We start from the raw sequence: 25,566 nt of genomic DNA, 5'->3' as shown, positions 1-25,566 counted from the left end.
CTAACATTGTTTGAAACTGTAATCAAATTCTACTCTTGGATTTATACAACAGAGCTAGACCAAGAGAGCAGTGGTGTTCAACCAAACAGCAAAACTGTGTTACCTGCTTGTGTGTAGAAGCAGGGAGTCTTGCTCTAGTTACAGACTAGCTCCATAAAGTTATTTTCAATTGCAATCTCAACTAGAAAAAAAGATAAAAATTCAGCATATGTGGGGAAAAATAGCCTGAAAGAGTAAAGTCAGGCTGATACAGACAAAATCTGAGGATAAGAAACTCAGACATTGGTTCAGTGGAGAAACAGGCATGCTAATGATTCAGTCTGGCAGTGTCTTCTAGCGTGAATCTAATGTGATCTTTATGGACAGGAAAGAACAAAATGGTAAGTTCTGTATCTTACTTTCAGTGGCAGAACGACTCACCTGAAACAGTATATATAAAGGTATATATAAAGTACACACACAGAGACTCTTAGTTATGGCAGGAAAAATATTTTTGTTTCTCTATGGGATCACATGCTTGCAGCAGCTCACAAGCTGCAGCTGACAAGAACTTCACAAACTGCTGTATGTCATAAGGGAAGGTTAAAAAAACCCAACAACACACAGTAACATAAGAATGGGGAGTGTATATTACTTCCATGTCCACACTTCAGAAAACCTATCTGAGGCAGTGAAAACTGGCAGACTGAACAGAAGCATTGCATGCCATGGTCACGCCAAAAGCGTGAACTGATAAATGAGTCATCAAGAGCCAGTGGTCACTCTGAATTGATTCACACACTTCTGACACATTATTTCACTACCATTTTGCTCCTCCTAAGTCAACCAGAACACTTTGAGAGATGAAAAGAGAACAGGCAGACAATACATTTCTACTTTCTTTTTTGTGTGGAGAAAAAAATATTTACCCTAAAGTGAGAGATTCCTGAGTAGGTTTAAAATGTCTTCCATTATCTCTTCTGCAAAAACAACAGCTAGAGTTGGACATTTAAACAACCGAGGATCATTCTCATTCCTACTAATGCTCTTTTTAAGAATCAATTGAATTAACTCTGTTTTAAATTCTTGCACATAGCCAAAGGAGTTGAGAGTTATCTTCCTTAATTAAAGGACTTCCAAGAATCAAACTCTATGCATATAAACATTCACTGGTTTTCATCAGTTCCACGGGAGAGTTAATAGCAAAAGTGCAAGAAGGCTGTATTTTACATTTTCCTGTGATTAAGTGAATCAGTGGAGAGTTAGGGAAAACAAATTGAAAAAAAAGGAAGGAGTGTTCTGGTGCAAGTGAAATTCAGTGTTTTGTCTGTGTGGTAGTATGGTTATTTTTTCTAAGCAAAGTTACTGTCTAGGCAAAAAAACAACTCATGCTTCAAGTGCAGGAGATGCTTCAAATCTGTAACTAGCAGAAAAGCCACACCTATCACCTGTAATACAACAGAGTTCAGAAATGGGTATTTTTCCACGTCTTCTTACACACAGGTAAGTCTAGAACAACATTTCCAGGAAGAATTAGTGTCTCAAATGAACAGGAATTATTTCTTCAGACTTCTAAAATGGTAACCTTATGCATCACTACAAGCTGTGCTGACTACCAATCTTGACAGCGCAGGAAAACACCTTCATCCCACTCCTACTCCTGTAACATCTCTCATCAAAAAGGTGTTTGAGAACGATGGTAACAACAATTTAAGCAAGATGTTATTGCTGGGTATAGTATCTACCTTTTATTATAGAAAAAAAAAAAACGAAGATGAAATTCAAAAACCCAGGTAATATGTTCAGGGTTTGAATGGCACTAATAGCCCCTCACATTCTCCAAAGCTATTAATTTTTCTTTTTCATCATCAGTGCTTGAGATCTGACCCCAAGCATCAAGGATAAGGGTAAGGTTGCGCAAACTACTATTAATCTTGTAATTACTTAATATAATGATGAATGTCTAGATGTCACGGATGGGCGTAGCCTGCTCTCTATTGGAATTTAAAGGCTTGCATACTGTGAAGATTTAAAGTACAGCAGCTCTTTCCTATCTTTTTCAGCACTTTTGCTTCCTACTTTTCTCAATAACCTGCTTGTTACCTGCCTGTAGATATCTAAATGTTTAGGAAGACAATGAGTTCACATCTTAAGCATCACTTGAGAAGTGTGCCACAGAGTTTCTCTCCTGAGTTGTGGTTAGTCTTATGTCCTCTTTTCCCACGTGGGACATGCAGTAGCATCTCTCCCTGTTGGCTAGCTCCTACCTCTCTTACCAACAACCAGTTCTGCAGGAGGAAAGGATCAGCAGGGCTAGAAGCCACTTGCAGAGAAAGAGGTAACCCTGCCAGGGAGTTGAGAAGGCTTTTCAGGCAGAGAAGAGAGAAAGAGGATATTTGGTTGAAATCCTTGCTCAGGCCTTTCCATGTGGCCTACATCATAGCTCTCCACAGTGCTGCACGCTGAGAAATGTAGCTTTACTACACAGTAGTCCTTCCTCTCAGTCTTCCTGGCTCCTTATCTACCCTTAGATTTGCTTCACACTTGCGCTTTTGGTGTGCAAAACCAGTTGGGGCAACAATACTTGGTCTTTCAGCTCTAACTGCACTGGCCTGTTTTCTCCCCTTCCATGAGATAGTTTGCATACATTCTGCATACATATGCACAGGAGCATGGATCTGGAAGGGCACTGGAAATGACACTGAGCCCAGTCCACTGATATCACAGGCAATCATGTCATATAATCCCTTTTCCTGACACTTCCACAGTCACCAATAATCTCTTCCTGTGAAAGGCTGGAACTTCTTGAAACACTGCAACTTTCTCCTTCTTCCAGTGATCCTGCATGTGTTCCAAAATCTCCTCTGAAAATATCTTTTTAGCCTCACATTATTCTTCCCATCTGCCTTGGTACTATTATTCTCCGAGTGTTCTTTTCCAAGCTTAGCAATGTACTCATGATGCACTTGATGCAAAAGAAACAGCCCCAGCTGAAGCTGACTACCCTCATGTGCTGCACTGTTGTACCTTGAAGGATATTTCGGTTGTCATGGTGAATCCGTGTGTAATGACTGGCTCCTCTTCCGCTGTTCGTCCTTTCCAGCAATCGAGCTCCACACAGCGGCAGCCTGACAAAAGCACTTGCCGATACATCTCTACTGATGAGTTACCAGCCAGCTGCCCAGCTGTGACAACACAACAAGAACATGAAAAAGGGGAAGTCACTTTGGGCCCCAGGAATAAATAAGAATAATCTAATAATAATTAAAGCTAACAGCATCTTTTACCCTCAGCTGAGAGCAGAAACACTCAAGGCACACAAAAGGCCTAATAACTTAATAGAAATTACTTAGGCTGAGTCAATGTCATGGTTTGGATTCTGCCCTCAGTTAAACCACCGTGAGTGAGAAGAAATAACTGAGGTCAATTTTGTTATCTTGATACAAAACTTCTGTTAAACAGCATCAATTACATAAAATAAAACAGATGTCTCAGTTCTTAAAGACTTTGCTATCCTTTGACAAGCAATGTGAAACTCAAGAGGCAATTCAACACAGCAAAATCATGTTTTCTCACAACATGCAATATAGTTTAACAGAAGATAAAACAAACCTCCTGCACAGTCATTAACGGTACCACTAGTAGGTCCCAAATCAATACTTAAGACAGCAATCACCACACTGAATTGATCAGTTAAATTTCTTGATGTGATACTGCATTATGTAGGGAGAAATTTAATTAGACTACCAGTTTCCAACAATGACATAATATAAATCTAAAAATAAACAGGGAAAACTCAACTCTTCCCATACTTGCATACTTTAAAAAAATAAATAAATCCAGTTATTGTATTCAAGAAAGGATCTCCACCCAGGGAGTCTTCATCTGCTACAACAGGTTTGGTTCCAGTAATCTTGATACAAATTTCTTGCAACAGAGAGGTAAAGATAATAACAGAATGGCTTAGTAAGTGTTTTGGATATGTAGAAAACAAGATGCAATTTCCTTCCTTATAGCAGACTTCCTGAGCAGGCATTTCTGGTTTTGTTGAATGGAAATCACTTGTTTTTTAAGGCGGCAGGGAGTTCATTTATGTTCAAGATTCTTCACTGATGGGGGTCATCAACTTGAGCTACAATGATGTAACATAACCCAGATTAGATTACTCTAATCCTCATTTACTATCTCTTTGGTCCAGTGTTCAAGTTCTATTTTGGGAACTACGTGTTCTGGTTTGCTTCACTAAATATCATTGTCTTCTCTATGTTTTTACTTTCCACTATAAATTGTTATCAACAAACCCTTCTGTTTGAAAATTCCTGTTAACTGTGTGTGTCCAATACATGATCTGGAACAATCACAGATGCTCCACAATAAATTCACATTACTTCTATTGAAATCCATGAGGAACCCACAGGAAATATATGTCAATAATAGAAGAATTTGAACAGCACTGGATGATAGTTGGGAGGAGAGGAATCTCATGAGGTTCAACCAGGGCAAGTGCAAAGTCTTGCATTTAGGGAGGAATAACTCCATGCACCAGTACAGGCTGGGGGCTGACCTGCTGGAAAGCAGCGCTGCAGGGAAGGATCTGGGAGTGCTGGTGGATGACAAGCTGACCATGAGCCAGCAATGTGCCCTTGTGGCCAAGAAGGCCAGTGGTCTCCTGGGCTGCATTAGGAAGAGTGTTGCCAGCAGGTGGAGGGAGGTGATCCTGCCCCTCTACTCAGCCCTGGGGAGGCCTCATCTCCAGTACTGTGTCCAGTTCTGGTCTCACCAGTGCAAGAGAGACACAGAGCTACTGGAGAGAGTCCAGCGGAGGGCTATGAAGATGATCAGAGGGCTGGAGCACCTGCCCTATGAGCAACGGCTGCGAGAGCTGGGCCTCTTCAGCCTGGGGAAGGAAGAGAAGACTGAGGGGGGATCTTATCAATGTGCACGAGTACCTGAAGGGAGGGTGTCAAGGGGACAGGGACAAACTCTTTTCAGTTGTACCGTGTGACAGGACAAGAGGCAATGGGCAGAAACTGAACTGAATAGGAGGAGGAATTTCTTCACTGTGAGAGTGACGGAGCCCTGGCACAGGCTGCCGGAGAGGTTGTGGAGTCTCCTCCTCTGGAGATATTCCAGGCCCTCCTGGATGCAACCCTGTCTAACATGCTCTAGGTGATCCTGCGAGCGGGGAGGTTGGACTGGATGATCTCCAGAGGTCCCTTCCAACCTTACCCTGTCTGTGATTCTGTGGTTCTGAAAATCCAAACAGAGAGCTAGCAAAGTGACAATGTATCTCTTTTTTACTTCAGTTCTCTTCTGTGTTTCTCCTTTGATTATGGCAGGTCATCTTTACCCACATAAATGCTTTTTATTTTTTTGGTGTCTAGGGTAAGCAGTTGCTCTTTGATTTGCAGGATGCGAACAAGCATGAGTATGTATCAAGGTTCAACAGCACACGTTTTTGTGTACTCATCCTAATAGTCTGATTTGGAAAACTTAGTTCTCATTATATGGATCCTCTGAACTGTGCTGCCTGAAAAACTACATTTTTTAAAAAACGGTTTGCTTTCATGTACTCTTTCTTTTCCCTTTAAGCACACTAAATTTTGATTAACTAAATATTTTATGATTAAAAAACTCTACTGTATTTCTCAGAGACTACTGTCTGTTATTATTGCTAACCATTTTGGACTATGAGATCTTTGACCTTCAAAGTCCTTAAGTGAATTATGACATGCATCACTTGGCATGTGGCACTTGTCCACATTGCCTTACGAATAAAACTCAGCCCTTTTGGAAGGATTCCTGCTAAGGATGAGTGGATATTCAACCTCCATAACATTCAGTCTTCGGAAAGACTCTCAGTCAGAGCACAAAAGAGTAGCAAATGTTTCAGCAGTCTCAATAGCTAATGGAATATTAGAAATAAGAAACATTAGAAATGTTCCCTCAAATGTTTTTTACGCATTTTTTAAATAAAATTTTGCTATGTGAACCTTGATTTGCATCTATTTCGAACTATCCCTTTAATAGATGCATTCTAAAATATGCTAATACAGACACTAAAGGAAATATTTACAGTACGATATTTTTAATATTCTGTGTACGGATCTATTTTTAATGCTGGAAACTGAAAGTATTTTGTACTCCTTTCTATACAGCATCTACAGTGAAACCATAGTATTTTTATCACCTCATGCTACATTGCATAAAGAGAAACAGATTTTGATAAAAATTAGCTTTTCTAAAACATACTGGGCCAAATCATACCGGACATAAACCAGAAAAGACACTAAACTCCACGGGCTTGTGCTAATTTGTATAAACTGAGGATCTGATCCATGTTTCCCATATATATCAGTTCCTCAATTCTATAGCTTTAAGCTACTTGCTTCTCAACAAGTGCATCCCTTCTGGGTTTATTCATAGCTGATTTTCCAAGTGATTTTCTACTGTGTTCCTATGTACATTCTGACTTTCAAAAAAGACTTAATTGAGAGAAGCAAAATCTGGATTTCAAATATCCTAAAGCTCCTACTATTCTGATTCATTATTGGGAATCAACACTTCAAAAAGATACATATTATTTATGACAGACAGATTTGAAATTTGCTTATGATTTTAAGCTATGTATCCTCCCAAAGCTGGAGGACATTTGGATCCAGGTGTTCAGAGTTACTTGACTCTTTACTGCTCTAAAACTAGACCCCACCTTCCTTGCCCTCTTCTCAGCACCTTCTCACTGCATGAAGAAGTGCCTGCATACTGTCTTTCCCAAGAGATCCTAAACTTCATCTCTTAAGGGAAGCCCTAAAAAAGCAATCAGTGCTCTGGATCATACACTATAAATTGCAGCATGCAAACTCAGACCCCTGTACTACTGGGTGTCATGCTCTTGACTCTAGCCGTGAGACAAGGTGGTAGCAGCTGAGTTTCTTTGACATGCTGCATTCATCTGAATTTATTCTCTTTCCAGGCTATTTTGCCATGCATGGGACAATTAGACTCCTCACTGTGACATATATTCTGCTACCATTTGTAAGTAAGTCAAAATAAGCCCCCCTGTGCCTTAGTGTTTTACACCAGACCGAAGCAGGACGTGTGGTCAGGCTTGCTCCAGCCAGCAGCAGGACTACAATTGCTGTCAGTATTCATACAGGCCCATCCAAGCGTAAGATGCAACACTTGGGTATGCCAGAAGGGCAGGGTCAGCCAGCCTTTAACTTGGATTTGCACTCAGCCCATGGGCAGTGCCAGCGCTGGAGCCAGGCCACGTGCTGGGAACTCTGCCAGGTGAAGCAGCACAGGACAGCAGGTAGACCTGGTCCCAGCTATGCGACCTGCTTGGGCTGCTGAGACCGGCACTGCTAGTCCCCTTGTGACCCAGCTGCATGCCCTGCCGAGGCTCTCGAACGGCAGTGGAGCAACGTGACCCACAGCAACCTACTTAGGGAGCCCTTGCCCTGCTGCTGCTGCTCCATATCTTTGTCCTACAGATCTCAGCCGTAAGAACATCTTTGCATGCTGCTATTAGATCCAGACAGGTTGCTCAACTATCAACAGAGCTTTATCCTCCTTAAAGAAAGGGTTTTAGAAAACAACAGTCCTGTTATTTCAGTATGCTTCAACTGGTTGGCATTAAAACACTAAAACAGGTAATAAGAACAGATACCAAGTATCTTGAAAACTCACTACTAGGCAATAGTGAATATTCCTTAATTAAACTAAATGCTTTAATGAACTTGAGTTTCCTTTTTCTTCCCCAAAATGTAGCAACCCAGATCTGACCAAACAGTAATATTTTATATTCTTTATGTTTACCTTGCTAGTGGAGATGAACATTCTCCAGAAATTTTAGTGCCAACTGCTGATCTGAATTTGAGTAATTCATTTTGATTTGAGGATACAGTCTATATCATTGTTTCTCTCGCTTTCAAGAGGTTTCTACTCACTTTTAAAAGTGGAAACTCATTTTGAGTATGGCTTCAGAAAGAAAGATTTGGTGTGAGTGAAGCTGGTGGGAGGGAGCATGTACCCCTTAATAAAATAAAAAGATAAACAGGTTTAATAGCACTAGCATAAACACTCAGGCATCAAAATTGGAGCGCTAATATAAAATTTTGAGTTAGACCAAAGGCGTGTCTACATAGAGGTTTGCTTAACTTCACAGCTGTCTTCTCATAAAACCCAAATTTTGCCTAAGAGGAAGACATAAAAGAGAGTGGGATGGTGGGAAACATCATCTTATTGAAGCTGCTGATCATCTGTGGTGTACCACAGAGAGCCATGTATATCAATATATGGATAGTCCATGTAATCTTAATCCTAGCTAATGACTCCATATAGTGATATATCATAGTTAAAAACATCCGTCTGTCCGTTTTGGGTATAAAAATAATCCTCATTGCTATAATGTCTAAGCATTCAAATTTTAAGCAGTTTTTTTCACTACATCTTGGAGCTTGGAAATAGGTCAGCAGCATCCACTATATCCCTTCTCTTCTCCCTACCTTGGCTCCTCCCCCAGCCCATCCATCCTTTCGCTTCCTGAGGGACTTAGGAGGCTTCAGGAGCAGCAGTGCCCTCCTCAAGGCTGCACAGGAAATTTGTTTCAGAGTAGGGAACAGAACCAGGAACTCTGAAAGTTCTACCTAAAACCTCCCATACTGATCATCTTTCCACTTCATAAAGCACAATGGCTTTCCCTCTACTGACTTATTTTTTAATAAAGTCAATTAAACAAGGTAACTGTGGAACTGTAGCTGCTTCCACAGTTGCACTGAATAAGCCACTGGAAGCAGATTGTCTCTGTAGCTTCCTCGCTGTGAGGTGAAATTATCATGCTCAAATTAATTTAATTGCTGAAAATTCAGCCCCTTTTCCCATTGTCACATGAGTTTTTATGATATTCTGAAGGGGAATTGTGAAGAATAGTGAGAGCTGTAAAGTAAAAAATATCCCCCAAAACTGCTGACTGATGGAAGGGGACAACAACCACTATTCCTTCTTCTAATCCCTTAACTCTCATGCTCCATCCCAAGACACACCTAGACCCCAGCACAGTTCCTGAATGCCCAGACGAACCTTATGTATCTGTCTCAGCTTGTGGGAAAGGATTAACTCAAGCTCCTGGTGTGAGGACAGCAATGGCTCCTCCGCAGCATGGCTCCTACCTGCCGATTGAGCTCCTAGCCCTGGGTGCTCCCACCCTCCAGCCCACCAAGGAGGCAGAGGAAGGCCATGGTGGCCTGGAGGACAGTGGAGGCACTGGGTCTTCCTTGCTGATCAGTTTAGCTCAGCTCGAGGGGCACAAAGCAGCAGCCAGCCAAAAACTGCTCTTAGTGGTATTACATAAACCGGCATGTCGAGCAGGCAATGCCCAGCCCTTCTTCCCCTCCACATGGCTCCGTGATCTCTGAAATTGTTCAGATACTGTTTGGGAGGCTTTGAGGGTGAAGAAGGCTTAGAGAAAAGTGCTGAAAGCAGATAACAAGCAAAAATAGTTACGACTGAGGAATAACTGAAACTAGAAAAGATGGAGGATAGTCCAGAAGAGGCCTGTAACAGCAGCAACAAAAGAGAAGAGAACATGCCCCTCACAAGATTTTTTTTTTCTATAAATAACTGAAAATACTGGACTGTAAACAGGGGCTGGCTAGGCACTGTAAGCCCTATACAGCACTGAAGCCCGCTACTACATTTTGATTCAAACACAAAATATGTGTTAAAGGCTTATGATTTTCATATTTAGCATTTCACTTATTATTCTTCTCTGAATAAAAGAAAAAAACAATATGCAGCAGAAATGATGCATATTCATTATTTATCTTTGGCTTTGGGTGCTGCTGAGAGAAATGCAGCAAAGTCACTCCCAACTGTGACAATAGCAATAACCTGAGGCAATATTGGTGAGAAACTGGAAAAAAGCAGGGCTGCACATTAAAGAGTTGAAAGATTAAATAAATAAATAAATATGACAGTAACAAGAAAAAAGAGAGGAGAGAGGAAAAAAAGTTTCTAGAAAGACACCAGCATAAGATCACTGTAAACCACTCTTTTCTTGACGGGTTTTTACCTTTGCTCTTAAAAATTACATTTCTGTTAGAAAAAGAAGGCAGTAACACTTCTAAATAAATAATCAGGACTTGATGTACTGCCAAGGGTTTCCAATAAAGGCTAGGAAAATGATCAGGGTAATTAAAAATAAACTCAGAGTGTGCACATGTTTCTTTTTAGATTATAACGTTGTTTCTTAGTGAGTCCTTTTTCTGGGTGAAAAAAATAACAAAGGGACAGATAATTGGCAGGGCAATAAGCACAGTAATAATAAAGTATTCCTACTGAATGGTTTTCTTATTGTCCTAATAATTATTACATGACTAGTTGCTATTTCATAACTTAAATGAGGGCAGAGGTGTTACTGAAGTTTCCCTTCCAAAGCCATGAGCACTTCAGCAGGGTCTTAGAAATCTTGTTGAGTAACAGAATAGTTTAATATCATTTATTTTACAGGTTTCAGCTGAACTAAATCCTTGTGGGAAGAATGCAAATGGTAACATGATTGTTGTATCTGCTCCAGCCTGAAAGCAAAATCTAAGGCAGTTAGGTTTTGTAATACACAGAAAAAAATCAAATCATTAATCCCATTGCAAGCTAGCTGTCACACATTTGCTGGACATAATGAACACACTAAAAGGGAAAGGCATGTGTTTTGTGCCTCTAGATGTTAAAATACACCCTCTTAAATGGAATTTGAAAGTGGTTCAAACTTAATTTGTCTTCTTCAGTTCACTCTAATTTACTCCTCTCAATTTACTCAGCCAGGAATTTTATGTTAAAATAACACTGAAGAACACTGCAGATCATACTTTTGAATGTAGTTTCTGAAATTATTTAGAAATACAGGCCAAGAAATCTGTAGATGCAATCTGAGTTGACCTGGAGTCTTTCACATACAAGGCAAAGCAAATTTGAAACAGTTTCAAGGCAAACTTTCTTTCTGCTAAAATAATTAAGTATTTGTGGTGCAGAGATGCTTACAAACTTAGAATGAGTTGAACTAATGATGAATTTCCATCCTTAACTCATTATTCTTTGGCTTCATTACTTTAAGACATTTAGAACATGCCTCTGTACTGATAATGTGTGGTGTGGTACTTGCTATAAATTCATGCTTGTACAGGCGAGGCGCTCTATTTTATCTCTTTAAACCAACTTCTAGACAGACCATGCTGGCCACCCTCCCCGTGGGCCTATGCTTCCTACATTTGTACAAGAGCTTTGCTGTTGAACCCAATTCCTCCAGGAATTCTGCCTAGCACTGTAGCGTTCTGCTAAAGTGGGCTCTAATCCTCACTGACAGAACAAAGTCCACACTGGAGGTAAGACGCCTGCAAAATATCATAACTAAAAATTGCTTTTGCTTTGGAAATGTCTGCACTCTTCCAAAGAGCATAAATACATGCATATTGGAATCATAACTCAGAAGTGGCCATACTGATTTTCATTTAATTCAAAGAAACAAAGTAGCTGTCAAGCGGAATACTTGCATGTGCTTTAGCACAAAACACATTTTACAGCCAAGATATAAACTTCTGAAAAATGGATGTCTAATGGAAACCATGACAGTTCATTCACTTAATGCAAGTACTAGAAGGTGCTGGAGAAAGTGCTATCACAAACACAAACCAGAGTCAAGTAACTCCCACATGGTCTGTTTAAACAGGGCATCACCACTGCACAGCTATGTTTAGATTACTGCATATTGGCATTTTGCAGTCAGCCTGACTCAGTCAGTAAAGGCAAGTCTGTTAATTTAATAACATTAAAAGACTACAATTATGCAAGAACCACATTTTCAGCACATATCACAGCATTACCTTTTTATGTAATGAAAAACAAAGAAATATGAAATCAAATTCAAGAAGAAAATTCCTTGTGCACATCTGCTTGTCAGAAACATTTGTTCTTACATAAACCAAACAAATCTAAAGCTGTGAATTTACAAGTATTTTCTCACATTAAATACATATTAAGTCTAAAAAAGGAGTGCTGTAAGTTGGATTTCTAAACTGCGTCTTACTGTTTTAAGAGTTTTAAAGCTTTGTTGACTTTGGTAAACAAATCATGCAATTCAGACTTGTTTACTAACAACAATTTCTAACTGAAATTAGCAGGAGCTTCTGGGTGCTCATGCTTTTAAAAATATGACAGCACCTAAACATCACAACTTAGACAGCAGATAGGGTCAGATCTCCACTCCTCGCAGACACGAATGGACTATCAGAAAGCTATGTGTCATTTGGGAACTCACTATAATCTCTGAATCAAAGCAAATTTTATTGGACTCTTGACCTTAAAAGATGTCAAATTTGATGTTCAGGGGCAAATTTATTAGTTGTAGAGACATTTCTCATATTCTGGTTTGCTTATTTGTTTGTCTATCCTTGGTTATCATTAAAAAAATGCATCATTTCCCTTCCTCACCAATAAGGATCTGTTCTGAGATTCTATCAAAGTTGAGGGAAACTTTTTGGGACTTCACAGGGCTTCAGATCAGACCTTATCTGAACAACACAACTGCTTCTACCTGTTAGTAAAAGTATATTTGATGTACGTGTGGAGCACTTCAAACAACCATGGAAAGAAGCTTCCCTGGAGACTAAGCTCTGGCATCATTCACTATTGGTGATTTTGGTTTATCTTTTTGTATCCCCACAAACATGCTATGAATTTTTGTAAAGTAAGAAACCTCTAACAGTGTACCTGTGAGGTAGGTGTTGTGTGAGGAATTGATGAAATAGTGTGACAGTGGTTGAGACATATCTTCATTCAAATCCAATTTCTCGGGTGGAACAACGCCGTTCTCTTCCCCACACAGATACCGCATAAATCCATCCACTGATATCTGTCCTAAGAGAAACACAGGCCCAACGAAAGCATCAATTAATTTCAAGAACAGGTTTTGGGATATACAGATTTTTATACTTAACATACGCTTGGACGATAACATATGCGAAAGACCATATAATCATCAGACTAGCTTTCATCTAATTATTAATGCAGTCTTTTTATTACGATTACCACTTTTTCAGCCACGTAAGCTGTGGATAGTCTACATCCTTTCAGGAGAAATCCTTTCATAATCAGTATCTATAGATAATTAAAGGCACAGGGGAATCAGAGATACAGAGGGCTAAAAGAATAGACCAAGTAAATTAAGGAGTACCAAGGAAGGGGATCTTCTGGGGACAAGAGAAGGTATCCCTGCTGGAGGAAACCAGGAAACCAGTAAACAGAGAGCCACGCAAAGAAACAGGCAATTTCATTCTCTTTTGAATATGATCCCGGGTGCGTATCTGAATGGAACTAAACTGCAAAGCAAGCGGTAACTAAGCTTTCTTCTGTAGTTCCTTTACCTGTGTTCCAATTCGTATCTCACTGGAGTGCCAGCATAAACGAACATTTTATATGCTGCAGGCAAATTAAAAAGCTAACTTCTATCTTCAGCCCCAAAATAGTGGAGATGTGTTTATTACATCAGGACAAATTTCTCCTACCAACTCTTCTGCCTGAATATTGATTGTAGGGTTAGTGTTGATTTGCACATTTGGACTTAAAAAAAAATCTGTTGCCTATATTTGATGTGTAATGCTGAATCAATGAGACATTTTTCCTTGCCTGATATTTTTACTCTTTTTTCTTGCTTTCATCTGTTGATTTGCTCAGTTGCTTAGTTAGAGTTAATTCAGTTACTTTCTAAAGTAAAACAGGACTTCTCTATCTTTAAAGAACCATGAAGTAGCTACCTGATTGGTGCCTCTCAACTATGGGAATTTCTTACTTCTTGCCTGGACCTCGACATATTCAGCGTAGTATCTCGATCTAAAAATGTTAGTCAACCAACTGGGGACTGAAAAATGGAAGACCTCAGTTCTACTTCTACCTCTGTTACTCTCACCTTTAGGGTCAACTCCCTCTTTATTTCAAAACATATAATCTTACATACATTTTTTTTAACATATAGAAGAGAAAGGGGCAACCTACTACCATTTTCCATTGTATACACAATGCAAATGTAGCACATGAAATATTTACATAAAACCTGTACTTAGACCTTGGTATTTGGTTCTTGATTAGAGAGGAAAGGACGTAACGGTTTTAAGTTCTGATGCCACATTTTGAAAAGAACTCATGATGGCAGCACTAAATGAATCTATTCTTACAACAAAAAATGTAGTGATAATACAGAGCAATGCAATTATCGCTCATTCTTACGACAACAACTGTAAGATGGTTGGAAGGAAAAACATCAAGTCCATCCACTATTTTAAGACTATACTCTGGGTGCAATCTTGTCAGGCTCCACAGCTGCTTTGTTACAGAGTAATTAATGATCCAGATGGAGGCCTGCATACTTTTCCCTTCACTAGGAAAAAGATAAGACAGGGAAAACCAGGAAGAAAACACTATTGAGGTTTCTCCTGACAAAAAATTTATGAACAACCAATCTGCTGTGTGAATCCACCAGATACATATTATAAGTGTAAACAGTATGAGGCACTATCATGGAGTTAGCTTCATCTAAATCCATTCACAAAAACACCCCGCACTGATTTCACTGAGATTTAGATATGATCTCTAGTGTACACTGACACCACTCAAAAATAGAAAAATGAGTATGACCTGATACCTGCAATGTGGGGAACTGGCCGAGCCATGTCATTACAGCGATCTGCTCGTTCTGCTGTTTGAGATAGCTCAACAGAGTAATTTTGTGTATCTCTGTGTTGTTTCGAAGGCACTCTTTCAGCCAGGGCAGGAGGCTTGAAGTTGTTCTGCCATTCCTGCCCCAGGCTCAAAGTGGCTGTCATAACTCCTTTAACAACATGCCAAAGAAACAGTGGAATCCTTATTACAGCTTATATTTTGCTATACAGATACTCATGTAGACTCATGTTGACACAGTATTCAAGCATCTCAGTGTGATCTACGCTTTCAGTCCTCAGATCATACCTGAACCATAGGGACTCTGCAGGCCTTATTTTACAAACGGAGACCTGAAGCTACAGATAAATTGACCGGATAACATTCCATGGAAAATCTGTGGGTTAAGCTGGCAATTGAAATGCACAGTCTTCTGAGCCTTGCTGTGCTTATTATTCACTTAACATGTTCAGAATAAAAAAGCAATGCTGAGGACAGCATTTCCTCCCTTCTCTCTATTTTGTGGTTCATTCTGCTTCCTTGCTCCCTTCTGCATTGCAGAAAGTTGAAAGAATACAAGGTCTGCAGAGTGGTCCTTTTGCACATTGCCACTGATATTAACATAAATCACAGCAAGTATTATTCACCAGTATTATAATTACATAGCTTCTGAGTTACACAGTTATCTGAGCTTATGGCTGTAGAATGCTATTTTTCCCATCATAATTCAGCAGTCAGCATTTCAGAACCTGAAGCAATCTGCAAGTTCAATTACAGCTGATGATAGCGTACTGGTGAGAGTTTGACTGTGGAATGGAGATGGCAGATGTCAAAAACACTTTGCATCCTGGATACTAAGGAGTAGATTGTTTGTGACCAACATCAATGATATTCTGAGGCCAGCTGCAGAGAGGGACAATCCTCAGTGGACAGCCATCCAAAATGAAATAGCCTCAATTTATTGGCAAGATTTGCTCTCTGTTTTCTTAAGCATACTACAAATTTACCTCAGACAATTGCAAGAAAAGATAATTTATGATCCATTCTTTCAATAACAGCTGTCACCTTTCATCTTCAGATACATATTAGGAAGATTTAACGACATGATTAGATAGAAAATATTAGAGAGAAAAGAATGTAGCAGACAAACATACAGGGAAAAGGTAGATTCACACTAAAATGCTCTTCTGTAAAAAGAAGAAAGCAGCACAAGGATGAGAACTGGACAGAGGGCTCAACCATATAGAATTAGGCAGGTCGTAATTCCCATTTGGTTTCTGTTGTAGCCAAATATTTCGGCTCCACATTTCCTCCTACACACATACACACATAACTGCTCTAAAATCATCTGAACCCTCGGTCTTTGATATAACTCTAAGATGTGACCATACCAGAATCTATGTTAACACTTACAGAACTCAGTTAAGATCCTTTGCTCTACTGGGTTCAGAGCTTACTGGTACAAAGAATTTGTATTTTTCTTCAAATACTTTCTCTCAAATTTATCTGGTTAATTAGAATTTCCCTATGGGTGCTTAAAAAACTCAGATAATACTAGCTTAAAAATTCTTCCTTTTTCTTGTGGTGTCTGGCCTATTTAAATGCCCAACAGTTAACTCCTGCCCATCATGCCACTGGAATGCCTTCTGCTAAATATATAACTTTCTTAAGTGCACACAAAGATACAACTACTCATTGTGAAGGTAATCTTGGTGCCATTCATATCACAATGATTCTTTTTCATCATCTCAAAGTTTACTCTAAACACGAAAAAGAAGTTTAAGCATATTCTAATCAATCTTTCAGTTTTCCATTCAATTCAAATCCACTTCTGCTCAAAAGACAACCACTATCTCAGCACATCTCTTTAAGAGGCAACTGCATAATGTGCCACAGCTGGATTACTTGCAAAGTTTGTCATAACTATCTAATTCCTACATAGAAGGAAAGATGCTCATGCTCTTGTAGTTTACATATTAACATATGGATTAACATATGGATATTTTTTCTTCATGGGACTTACTATATTGAAGAAATTGAATTGAGGAGGAAGCCCATACAGAGGACTCCAAAAATGTCCTGGAGTTCAGTGCTTCATCTGCAGCAAGCTGTGAGGCTGCTATTTTAGCAAGTGATTCCACAGGACATCTTGAATGAATGCTCTGAAAGACCTGCTTGGTGCTGGAATTCATGCAGAGATCAAAGAAGAATCACCAGATCCACAGCCAAGCGAAGTCAACCAAATTTGTTATTTTTTTCAGGAAAATTTGGTGTGAAGGAGAAATGATTTCCTAATAGAAGGATAATACATTTAATAGGGATTCTATTGAGTTTCCCAGGCTGTGATGAACTTTATTAATTGAAACATGTAAAGTGTCTGTGCAGCAGCTTGATCTTTTTTTGCATCACTGGCTCCCCTCCCTCTGACTGCTCCAAAGTGGTTACAAGGGAGAAAAAAGACTATAATGAAGTGGCAAGCTTGGAATATTTCACAGTACGTCCTTATCAACTAAAACTACATGATCACATACCTTTCAAGATCTATAAAATTTGGATCAAAGATGTAAATGTTCACGGGTAATAGTATAAAGAAAAGTATATAAAAATGTAGTTGTGACTTTGTCTGCAAGAAACATGGCTTCTTTTTGGTCAGCATTTGTCAGTACTAAAAGGCAAAAGAAGTCAGTTCTGTCATCCCAAATCCTTTTTTTTAGCAGTTGTCTTCAGGCAGGTGACACATATCTGGCCAACGATCTACTGACAATTCACAAAATCTATGGACAAAATGAAGTGAATCCATCAATTCATTTCCTTCCTCCCTCTTCTTTGGTTCGTCTTAGATATTGCCAATACTCATCAGGCAAACTTTTCTCATCTGCAGTTTATCAGGTCTGGAATCTCCCCCTTCCTGGGAGATGGTGAATGCAAAGTTGTTCTGAAACAGGAATTCCAGCCAGTCAACTAAATTGATTGATAGGATAGGGCATACTTCGCAAATTCTCTCCCCAAAGTGACTAGACTGCTTTATTTAAAGACTTACAGTGTTGTCACAAGGCTCTTAAAAATCCTTTTGGACTAGATCTAGAAAAATACAGCTTATTTTTCTAGTCGAAGGCTGTAACAGTCCTTGTGCTTGGCCAGGGCACTATGCAGTATCCTGTGCAAGCCTAGACATTGATAATATCCTCATGCTCATGCATTTTCTAAGGCTGGCAAAAGTACACACAACAATTTCTCTCCAGTTGAGACAGATGAGACATAAATAACTATACAAATTCCTGCCTTCTCAACCTCATTAGTGGGCCAGCATGACAGGAACATTGTTTTTGAATGTGGAAATGCTTTTGGATCCTTGGCATCTTGACACCTCATTAAGACCAGAATGTAAACCAATCCCTGGGCTCTCAACACCTACAGTGCCACACCGAACATAAAAGGTAAGAGATGTGAAGCTTCAGAATAGTGCTGAGGTTCTACTCTAAAAGAAGCTTCTTCACCCAATCCATGCCCTCTGCAGGGGCCCAGGATAAGGTAAAAACCCCAGAAATTTACTACTCTGGATGAAATACAGCAGCGTAGCTCATCCTGCAAACTTCTCAACCTTCTGGGGGCCTCATGGGGGCTTCGTTTGGGCCAGATCTTGTGACAGAATAGGACAGAAAACAAGATAGGCACAACAGATGGAAAACAAGTCCACCGATCTGCTTACTTTTCTTTCTACTTTGGAACTTTAATGTTGTTTGTCCCTTCAGATTTGTGGATTTTTTTCTGTAGGATAGTGAAAAAATGCACATTTCCTTCTAAGATGTCAACAGGTTTGCCTGGATGGATCTCACACATTTTTTTTTCCATATATTTGCACATTTAATAGTGCCTTCCAATTGTTTAAGCCCCTTCTGTTGCTCACTCAGTTATAAAGTAACTGCAAGGCATGATTGTGCCAACAGGTTTTATTATAGTAAAAAAGAACGCAGACAAAAAAGGAAAAGTGACAATTAACTGGCACTTCCTATCTCTCAGCCAGTAAGATAGAATGACACTGGTATTTTATCTGACAGAGAAATCAGGCCTATTTCAATGCAATCTGTAACATTAATCACATTCACTGTAATCCTATACAACTGAGTAGTCCTCTAAACTCAAAGATTAAAACATGTATTTCAGATATTTCATAAACCTGTAAGATATCTGTACAATATGCTCCATTGGGAAATTATTTCACAAACTAGCACAGCAATTTACAGTTGATGAGATATTAAAATTTTGGTGGATGGTGCAGACTAGGAGGCATATAGCCCTGGCTACACATCAGCTACTGCGTGCCAGCAGAGAAGTTCGCAAGGACAAACACAACACTCGCATTGTGTGCCACAGCCTTTCTGCTGCCACTTTCAACCTTTGCATCCAAGTAGCTTTTGAAGTGATGAAGAAGCGCATTCAGCTTTCCAGACGTGCATTCTATTACTATACTGCTATGGCGTAACTGGGCTTTCTGTCTGTATTAGGGTTTGTAAATTAGGGAGTACTGCATTATCCAGGTAACATCCTCTTAACAGCAAAATCAACACAAAAAGAGAATACAGTGTAAAGTTGTCGCAGACTGAAAATGTTCCCTAGAGCTGTGAAAACCCCCAGTAAAGTCAATGCTGCTCTATGTCACAAAAAACACTGCAGAAAGACTTTCAGCTTCATGTCAGGATCTGTACATACTTCAAAATATGTTTGGACCAACCACTACTTACACTACTTACATAACAAGAGGAAGAAGTCACCAACTCCTTCATTTTAGCAATTTCCTCAGTGATCACCAAAGTGAAAACGTCACACTAGTCAAAACAGTTTTATCAAATGGATAAGTAAGCAGAGAAAGGGCAATACATTTGAATTACTGTATCCGAATGTTAGTGACACATACAAAAAAGTTTCAAAATTCAGATTTTTCCTTACTGGAAAAATTAATCCAGTAGAAAGAAGAGATAAAAGTAAACTGAGGCCAGATTACAAGATTAGAGGAGTTCCTCTAAATCTGAAAACTAAAATCATGAGGGAAGTCCAGAGGCTGCCACACTGGTCAGCAGTAGGTCTAGTTTCATATAGTCTTTAATAATCTGAAAAAGCAGAATCAACAACCTAGTGCTTAAAGAACAGACAGTACACTTAGAGCTGTTACCAAAACAAAATGATACTACGTAATGAAACAGATAAATGGGAAGGAAAGCAAATGACAGTGAACTTGAAAAATGGTAGCTAATATTTCAGGCAAAGGAAAATCCAAAATACGGAGTTGAATTGGGAAGGAGATGCCTGGTAATCCAGCATCCTGAAAAACAGAGAGGACGCAGAGCAATACATCTGTGTACATCTGCATCAAAAAAAGGAGTTCGACAAAAAAGGAAAATCTAATGTGATTGGCTATCAAGTCATTGATGAAAGTGGCAAAGATGCATGTCATCAAATATATCAAAATACATATATATCATAGAATCATAGAATCAGTAAGGATGGAAGGGACCTCTGGAGATCAGCTAGTCCAACCTACCCCCTCAGCAGGGTCACCTAGAGCAGGTTAGTCAAGGTTGCATCCAGGTGGGCCTTGAAGATCTCCAGAGAAGGAGACTCCACAACCTCTCTGGGCAACCTGTTCCAGTGCTTCGTCACTCTCACAGGGAAGAAATTCCCCTTCACGCTCAGGCGGAACTTCCTGTGGTTCAATTTCTGTCCATTACCTCTTGTCCTATCACATGGGACAACTGAAAAGAGTTTGTCCCCATCCCCTTGACACCCTCCCTTCAGGTACTTGTACACATTGATAAGATCCCCCCTCAGTCTTCTCTTCCCCAGGCTGAAGAGGCCCAGCTCTCGCAGCCGTTCCTCACAGGCCAGGTGCTCCAGCCCTCTGATCATCTTTGTAGCCCTACGCTGGACTCTCTCCAGTAGCTCCATGTCTCTCTTGTAGTGGGGAGCGCAGAACTGGCACAGTACTGGAGATGAGGCCTCCCCAGGGCTGAGGAGAGGGGCAGGATCACCTCCCTCCACCTGCTGGCAACACTCTTCCTAATGCACCCTAGGAGAGCATTGGCCTTCTTGGCCACAAGGGCACATTGCTCGCTCATGGTCAATTTGTCATTCACCAGCATTCCTAGGTCCTTCTCTGCAGAACTGCTCTCCAGCAGGTCAGCCCCCAGCTTGTCCTGGTGCCTAGGGTTATTTCTGCCTACGTGCAGGACCCTGCACTTGCCCTAGTTGAACCTCAGGAGGTTCCTCTCCGCCCAGCTCTCCAGCCTGTCCAGGTCTCTCTGAATGGCAGCACAGCCCTCAGGTGTGTCAGCCACTCCTCCCAGCTTGGTATCATCAGCAAACTTGCTGAGGAGGCACTCTGTCCCCTCATCCAGGTCATTGATGAAGAAGTTGAACAGGATGGGAGCCAGTCCTGAGCCCTGGGGGATGCCACTAGCTACATGCTTCCAACTAGACTCCACACCACTGATGACAACCCTCTGAGCTCTGCCTTTCAGCCAGTTCTCAATCCACCTCACTGTCCACTCATCTAGCCCACGCTTCCTGAGCTTGTCTAGGAAGATGTTATGGGAGACAGTGTCAAAGACAGTGTCAAATATATGATCAATTCTAGCCACACAGGCAATCCCACAGATTTAATGGACATAATATTATGCTTAACTAAATTAACTATCAACAGCCTCAAGGATTTTACAGGAGCACTGACACTATATCTAGTCTCATGAATATAGTTTTCATTACTTAGTATGTCTGTACTACAGAAATGTCTGTATATAGAAGACTATTTAGATAAGTGCAGTGAATAATAATACATGGCATAACACACGCCAAAATAAGAAAGAGATCACACACGTAAAGTCTACGTTGAAATAATGTAATAGTCAACAAGAGTCATAAGGATGAAGAAGTATGGTTAATGTGACCAGGGCAGAACAAGGTAATGAAATCATGGTAAATAATAGAAAACTTGGAGTGAATGAGTATTTGCAAAATCTTTGCAATACTGCAACTAATTGCACTATGAAACAGTCTCACAAGAGATTTATTATTTTTTTCATTACTTAAATCATTTTAAACCAAACCAGACCAGGTACACTCCAGAAGAATATGCTGTTACATTCAAATCTCAGTTCAAATTTTCATATTAAAATCAAATTGTATTCCCAGTTATATTTGCTGAACTACCCTTTCTCGAAATACAGCAACTCTGCCACAAACCAAAACCAAAGCTAAACAAGCTTTCTTTGGCAACAGATTCTGGAAAAAGAAACAACAAAAAAACAGTAAGAAAGGAGTAGAGCAAGGTTCACTGCTGTATCCCCAAATGTAATAAAATATGGCAAAATCTGAATATAAGCAGAGAACTGTATCTTCTGTATAACATCCAAACTTAATGCATACTGAATGACAAGCAGTCAGGGACAGAAAACACTGGAAACCTATTGTGCTTAGGTATCACACATAAAATTCATGCAAAAACAACACATGGCCAAGGACAGTATGATCTAGAATATTTTGCAGAATAAGCATCACCAAACAAGCAAAGCAGAATTAAATGTTTGAATCAGAACTGGTCATCATTCTAATGAAGCTATTACTTTTATGTCTGTGCCGGAGCACAAAGAAAACTAACACTGGATAGCTCAAATAAATTGTAAAAGAAAAAAACACTTTCTTGATAGGGGTTCAAAAGAGGCACTGCAGCTCAAGACACCTTGTCAACTTTTAGGGATGGAAACCTTTACCATAGGTTTTTAGGAAAGCCATGTTAAGTAGCAAAACCTCTATCTTTATAATAAAGAGCCTTTTCAATTAGAACCAAAACTTTGGGAGCGTTCCAAGGACACTGCCATCTCAAATGCAAAAGGATGATTGAGTTTCACCTGTGAAGAACAGCAGCAGTTTCCAAATCTCATCTAGGCCTTTTCTTATGAGCCATTCACTATAATGAGATCTTAAAGTGGCTGCACAATGTTGAGCAAACTGTTTATTTTATCAGAAGTCACAGGTTGTTTAAGTCCTTTTCAAACACCCAAGAAAGAAGAGTTGTGACCCACAGAACACATGTATTTTTCTCTAGTAATGCTAGAAAACAGCAAAACACACATATAAGCAGGGGAGATTTTAAATGCTCAGCACTTTCTCCTCCTCAGAAAGTAAATGTTGGAAGCACACGCATTTTAATGGACATCGATCATCTAAATCTCCACAGCAGCTTTAAAAATCTCTGCTACAAAAAAGCACGGCCATAGTTCACATATTCTGGTAAGCAGAAATCATTCACTGTCATGTGTTAAGAAGCACAATTATTTGAACTCTGTTACACTGTAAAACACCGTTTTATTAATTGCAGAGAGTATTATCAAGCATATATCTATGATAGCTGACAAATACAGAACTGTCCAACATCTTAAATCAAACAAATCTACACTTTAATTCTCTTTTATACACTTCTAATCAGATCTCTATATGTAATATGATGCAGTCTCCTACTGGTTATCATCCTCTGCTTTGGGTCTATCACGGACTTTTTTTATTCTTCACTTACTTTATTGATGCACTAAGCATAAACACAGACTCCAGTCACTGGTGGTATCAAAGCCTCATTATCTTCACTTTGAATGCTACATCTGGTTGCTTCCTATTCTGCACATACTTCCATACAATATCCAACATGCTTCCCATAGATCTTTGATGCCCTCTGGATATCCTGTTAATTAGCTATGGATCTCTCCTCAGGCAAAGTCTCAAAGTCCTCACTACTTTATTTACAAAGCAGTAGTAATGTTTTAGGCTTTGCTTGACACTACACTCAGCTTAGCTCCACTGTTTTCAACTCAATTACAGACAGTTCTTTCTTTAAACCAAAATAGTTTCTGGAACATTAACATACGCATGCACACATGCATGCATGCACACACACACCCATATATATATAGCTGAAGACATATTAGTGTTTTTTAAGGACTGAGGAAGAATTTCATTCCAGTGTAGATGAGCAAGCACTCTTTTAAGTCAGACTCAAGCATGATGATCATCATCATCTTTAAGTTGGATGTTTATGAAATACTGCACCTAAAGTTAGCTATAAAACCACACGGAACTGCAGCACATTCCTTGGTAAGCATTTACTTTTCTGCTTTTTACTTTTTTTGTTTCCTGCCCAAATCTAATTTTGCTTAAAATCATTGACCTGGTTCATTCAGTCCTCACATTAGCAAGCCTCAGCTACTGTCTTCCAGGTTCTCTACCAAGAGTGGGAACTTGGCCATGAAAAATCACAATGAAGCTATGTCTTGATGATTTTAGCTCATGTTATAAGGTAATGCAGAGCAATACACTGATGTAAAAGATGTTCCTGAAGTGTCAGCTAAAGACAGGGTGGAATCTGTCCTCAGGATCCACTTTCCTACCATAACTGTTATTTACCCGGAGACATGCCTGCTGCTGTACGGACTTTGGTGGAGGTCAGGCATGTGATCCAAGAGGAGGTGCTAAAGGCCCTAGCACCTGAGCAGGTCTCACCCGTTACATCAAGACAGATTAAGCAAAGGCAGAACACAGTGAGCTACACTCCAGCCTCCCAGCAGACATCTTGAGTTTGGCTATTCCTGAATGTTTTAAACCCAACTACAACCGTCTGCAATGATTACTGTGGATAGAAACTCCGTGGGTCACAAAATTTTACAGCCATAAGCCCTCTCTCTAGCTGCGCTAAACCTTTCAGCACAAATGTGGTAAGAGAGGAATTCTGAGAGGGTAGGTAAGTAATTCCTTACAGGATATGACAAGGTAGATGATAGTTTAAGTTCAGTTAAACCTACTGATGATGCGCTACAGAAACACTCGTTCCCAGCTAGCAGGGGAATGAGCACATTATGACACAACAGATTTCTAAGGCAGGCAGACAAATAGATAACTGGAAAGATTTTAAATCAGACAGATAAAAATACCATCAATCCCAGCAATACAAGATTTATTTCAGACAGAACCTTGAATGAGTGGCACTACCGGAATACATCATTGTCTTCCCAAACTTCTGAAAAATACATTCTGTAAAATGTCTAGGATTAATCCTGGAAGATGTAATAAGGTTCTACTAACTAAGCTGGCTTACTTCCAACTGCTAAATTGCATTAAAAGTCATCTAAAAATACAAATTCTTTTCTTCTGTAAAGTGATACTTCTCTACACAAGCTCTTGCTGCACTTGCCAAAACATCTATTTTGAACTATAATGGGAAGAAAGAAGAATGGAATGTGAGCCCTCTACAGGTGTGAAAAAAAACTGGGAACAACTTTCAGCTAGGTTAACGTATTTCCAAAAACTCCTCCAGTTGAAGAAGAGACTTATACTAAAAAGAAGTGGAAAAGAATAAAGGCATGGTTTTGCAAAGACAATTCAAATAAACAAAAAAGATGATCTTGGCAAGGACTTCCTTGTCTCATCCTCAAGGCTGGTCCTACAGCTGTAAGCACACATTATACAATCCCTTTCACAAACAAATCAAGCTCCATCTTAATAATAATTGCCTTTTTTGCCCTTTTTACTACCTCCGGCAGGCTGTGCCAGAACCATAATGTTAGGAAACTGCTCTTCATTTCCAGCCTAAATTTATCCAAGGCAAATTTACGCTCCTCTATTCTTACGCCAACATTGTCTTTTAGCTTACTACTTCTTTCTCCCTTCCCAATGTTTAACCCTGAAGTATTGATAGGCAACAGTCATATTCCAATTAAGGGATACTGTCACAATAGGTGATTACATCTGACATTATAAGTGAAATTTCCTCAAATGGTAGTTGGATTATAGTAGCACACATAGTCCAGCTAACTTTGGGGGCAGCTTTAGCTCAGCTGGTTAGAG

The 25,566-nt window shown here is 39.7% G+C and overlaps 1 protein-coding gene across 2 annotated transcripts in view; it reads right to left on the bottom strand.

The window, feature by feature from the left end:
- Positions 1-25,566, bottom strand: part of PLCB1 (phospholipase C beta 1) — a 425,476-nt gene that overhangs the window by 115,656 nt on the left and 284,254 nt on the right. For both annotated transcript variants that reach the window (XM_062571529.1, XM_062571530.1), the window contains exons 10-11: positions 12,742-12,888; positions 3,007-3,164 (exon numbers count right to left, since the gene is read on the bottom strand). In XM_062571529.1, coding sequence (XP_062427513.1) covers positions 3,007-3,164; positions 12,742-12,888 — 305 coding nt within the window. The remainder of the gene's footprint in view (positions 1-3,006; positions 3,165-12,741; positions 12,889-25,566) is intronic.

This window comes from Rhea pennata, chromosome 3 (genome assembly GCF_028389875.1).
Source record: "Rhea pennata isolate bPtePen1 chromosome 3, bPtePen1.pri, whole genome shotgun sequence".
Taxonomy (NCBI): Eukaryota; Metazoa; Chordata; class Aves; order Rheiformes; family Rheidae; genus Rhea; species Rhea pennata.
The sequence above is the reverse complement of the archived record's forward strand: the minus strand, read 5'-3'. Positions and strand labels throughout refer to the sequence as shown.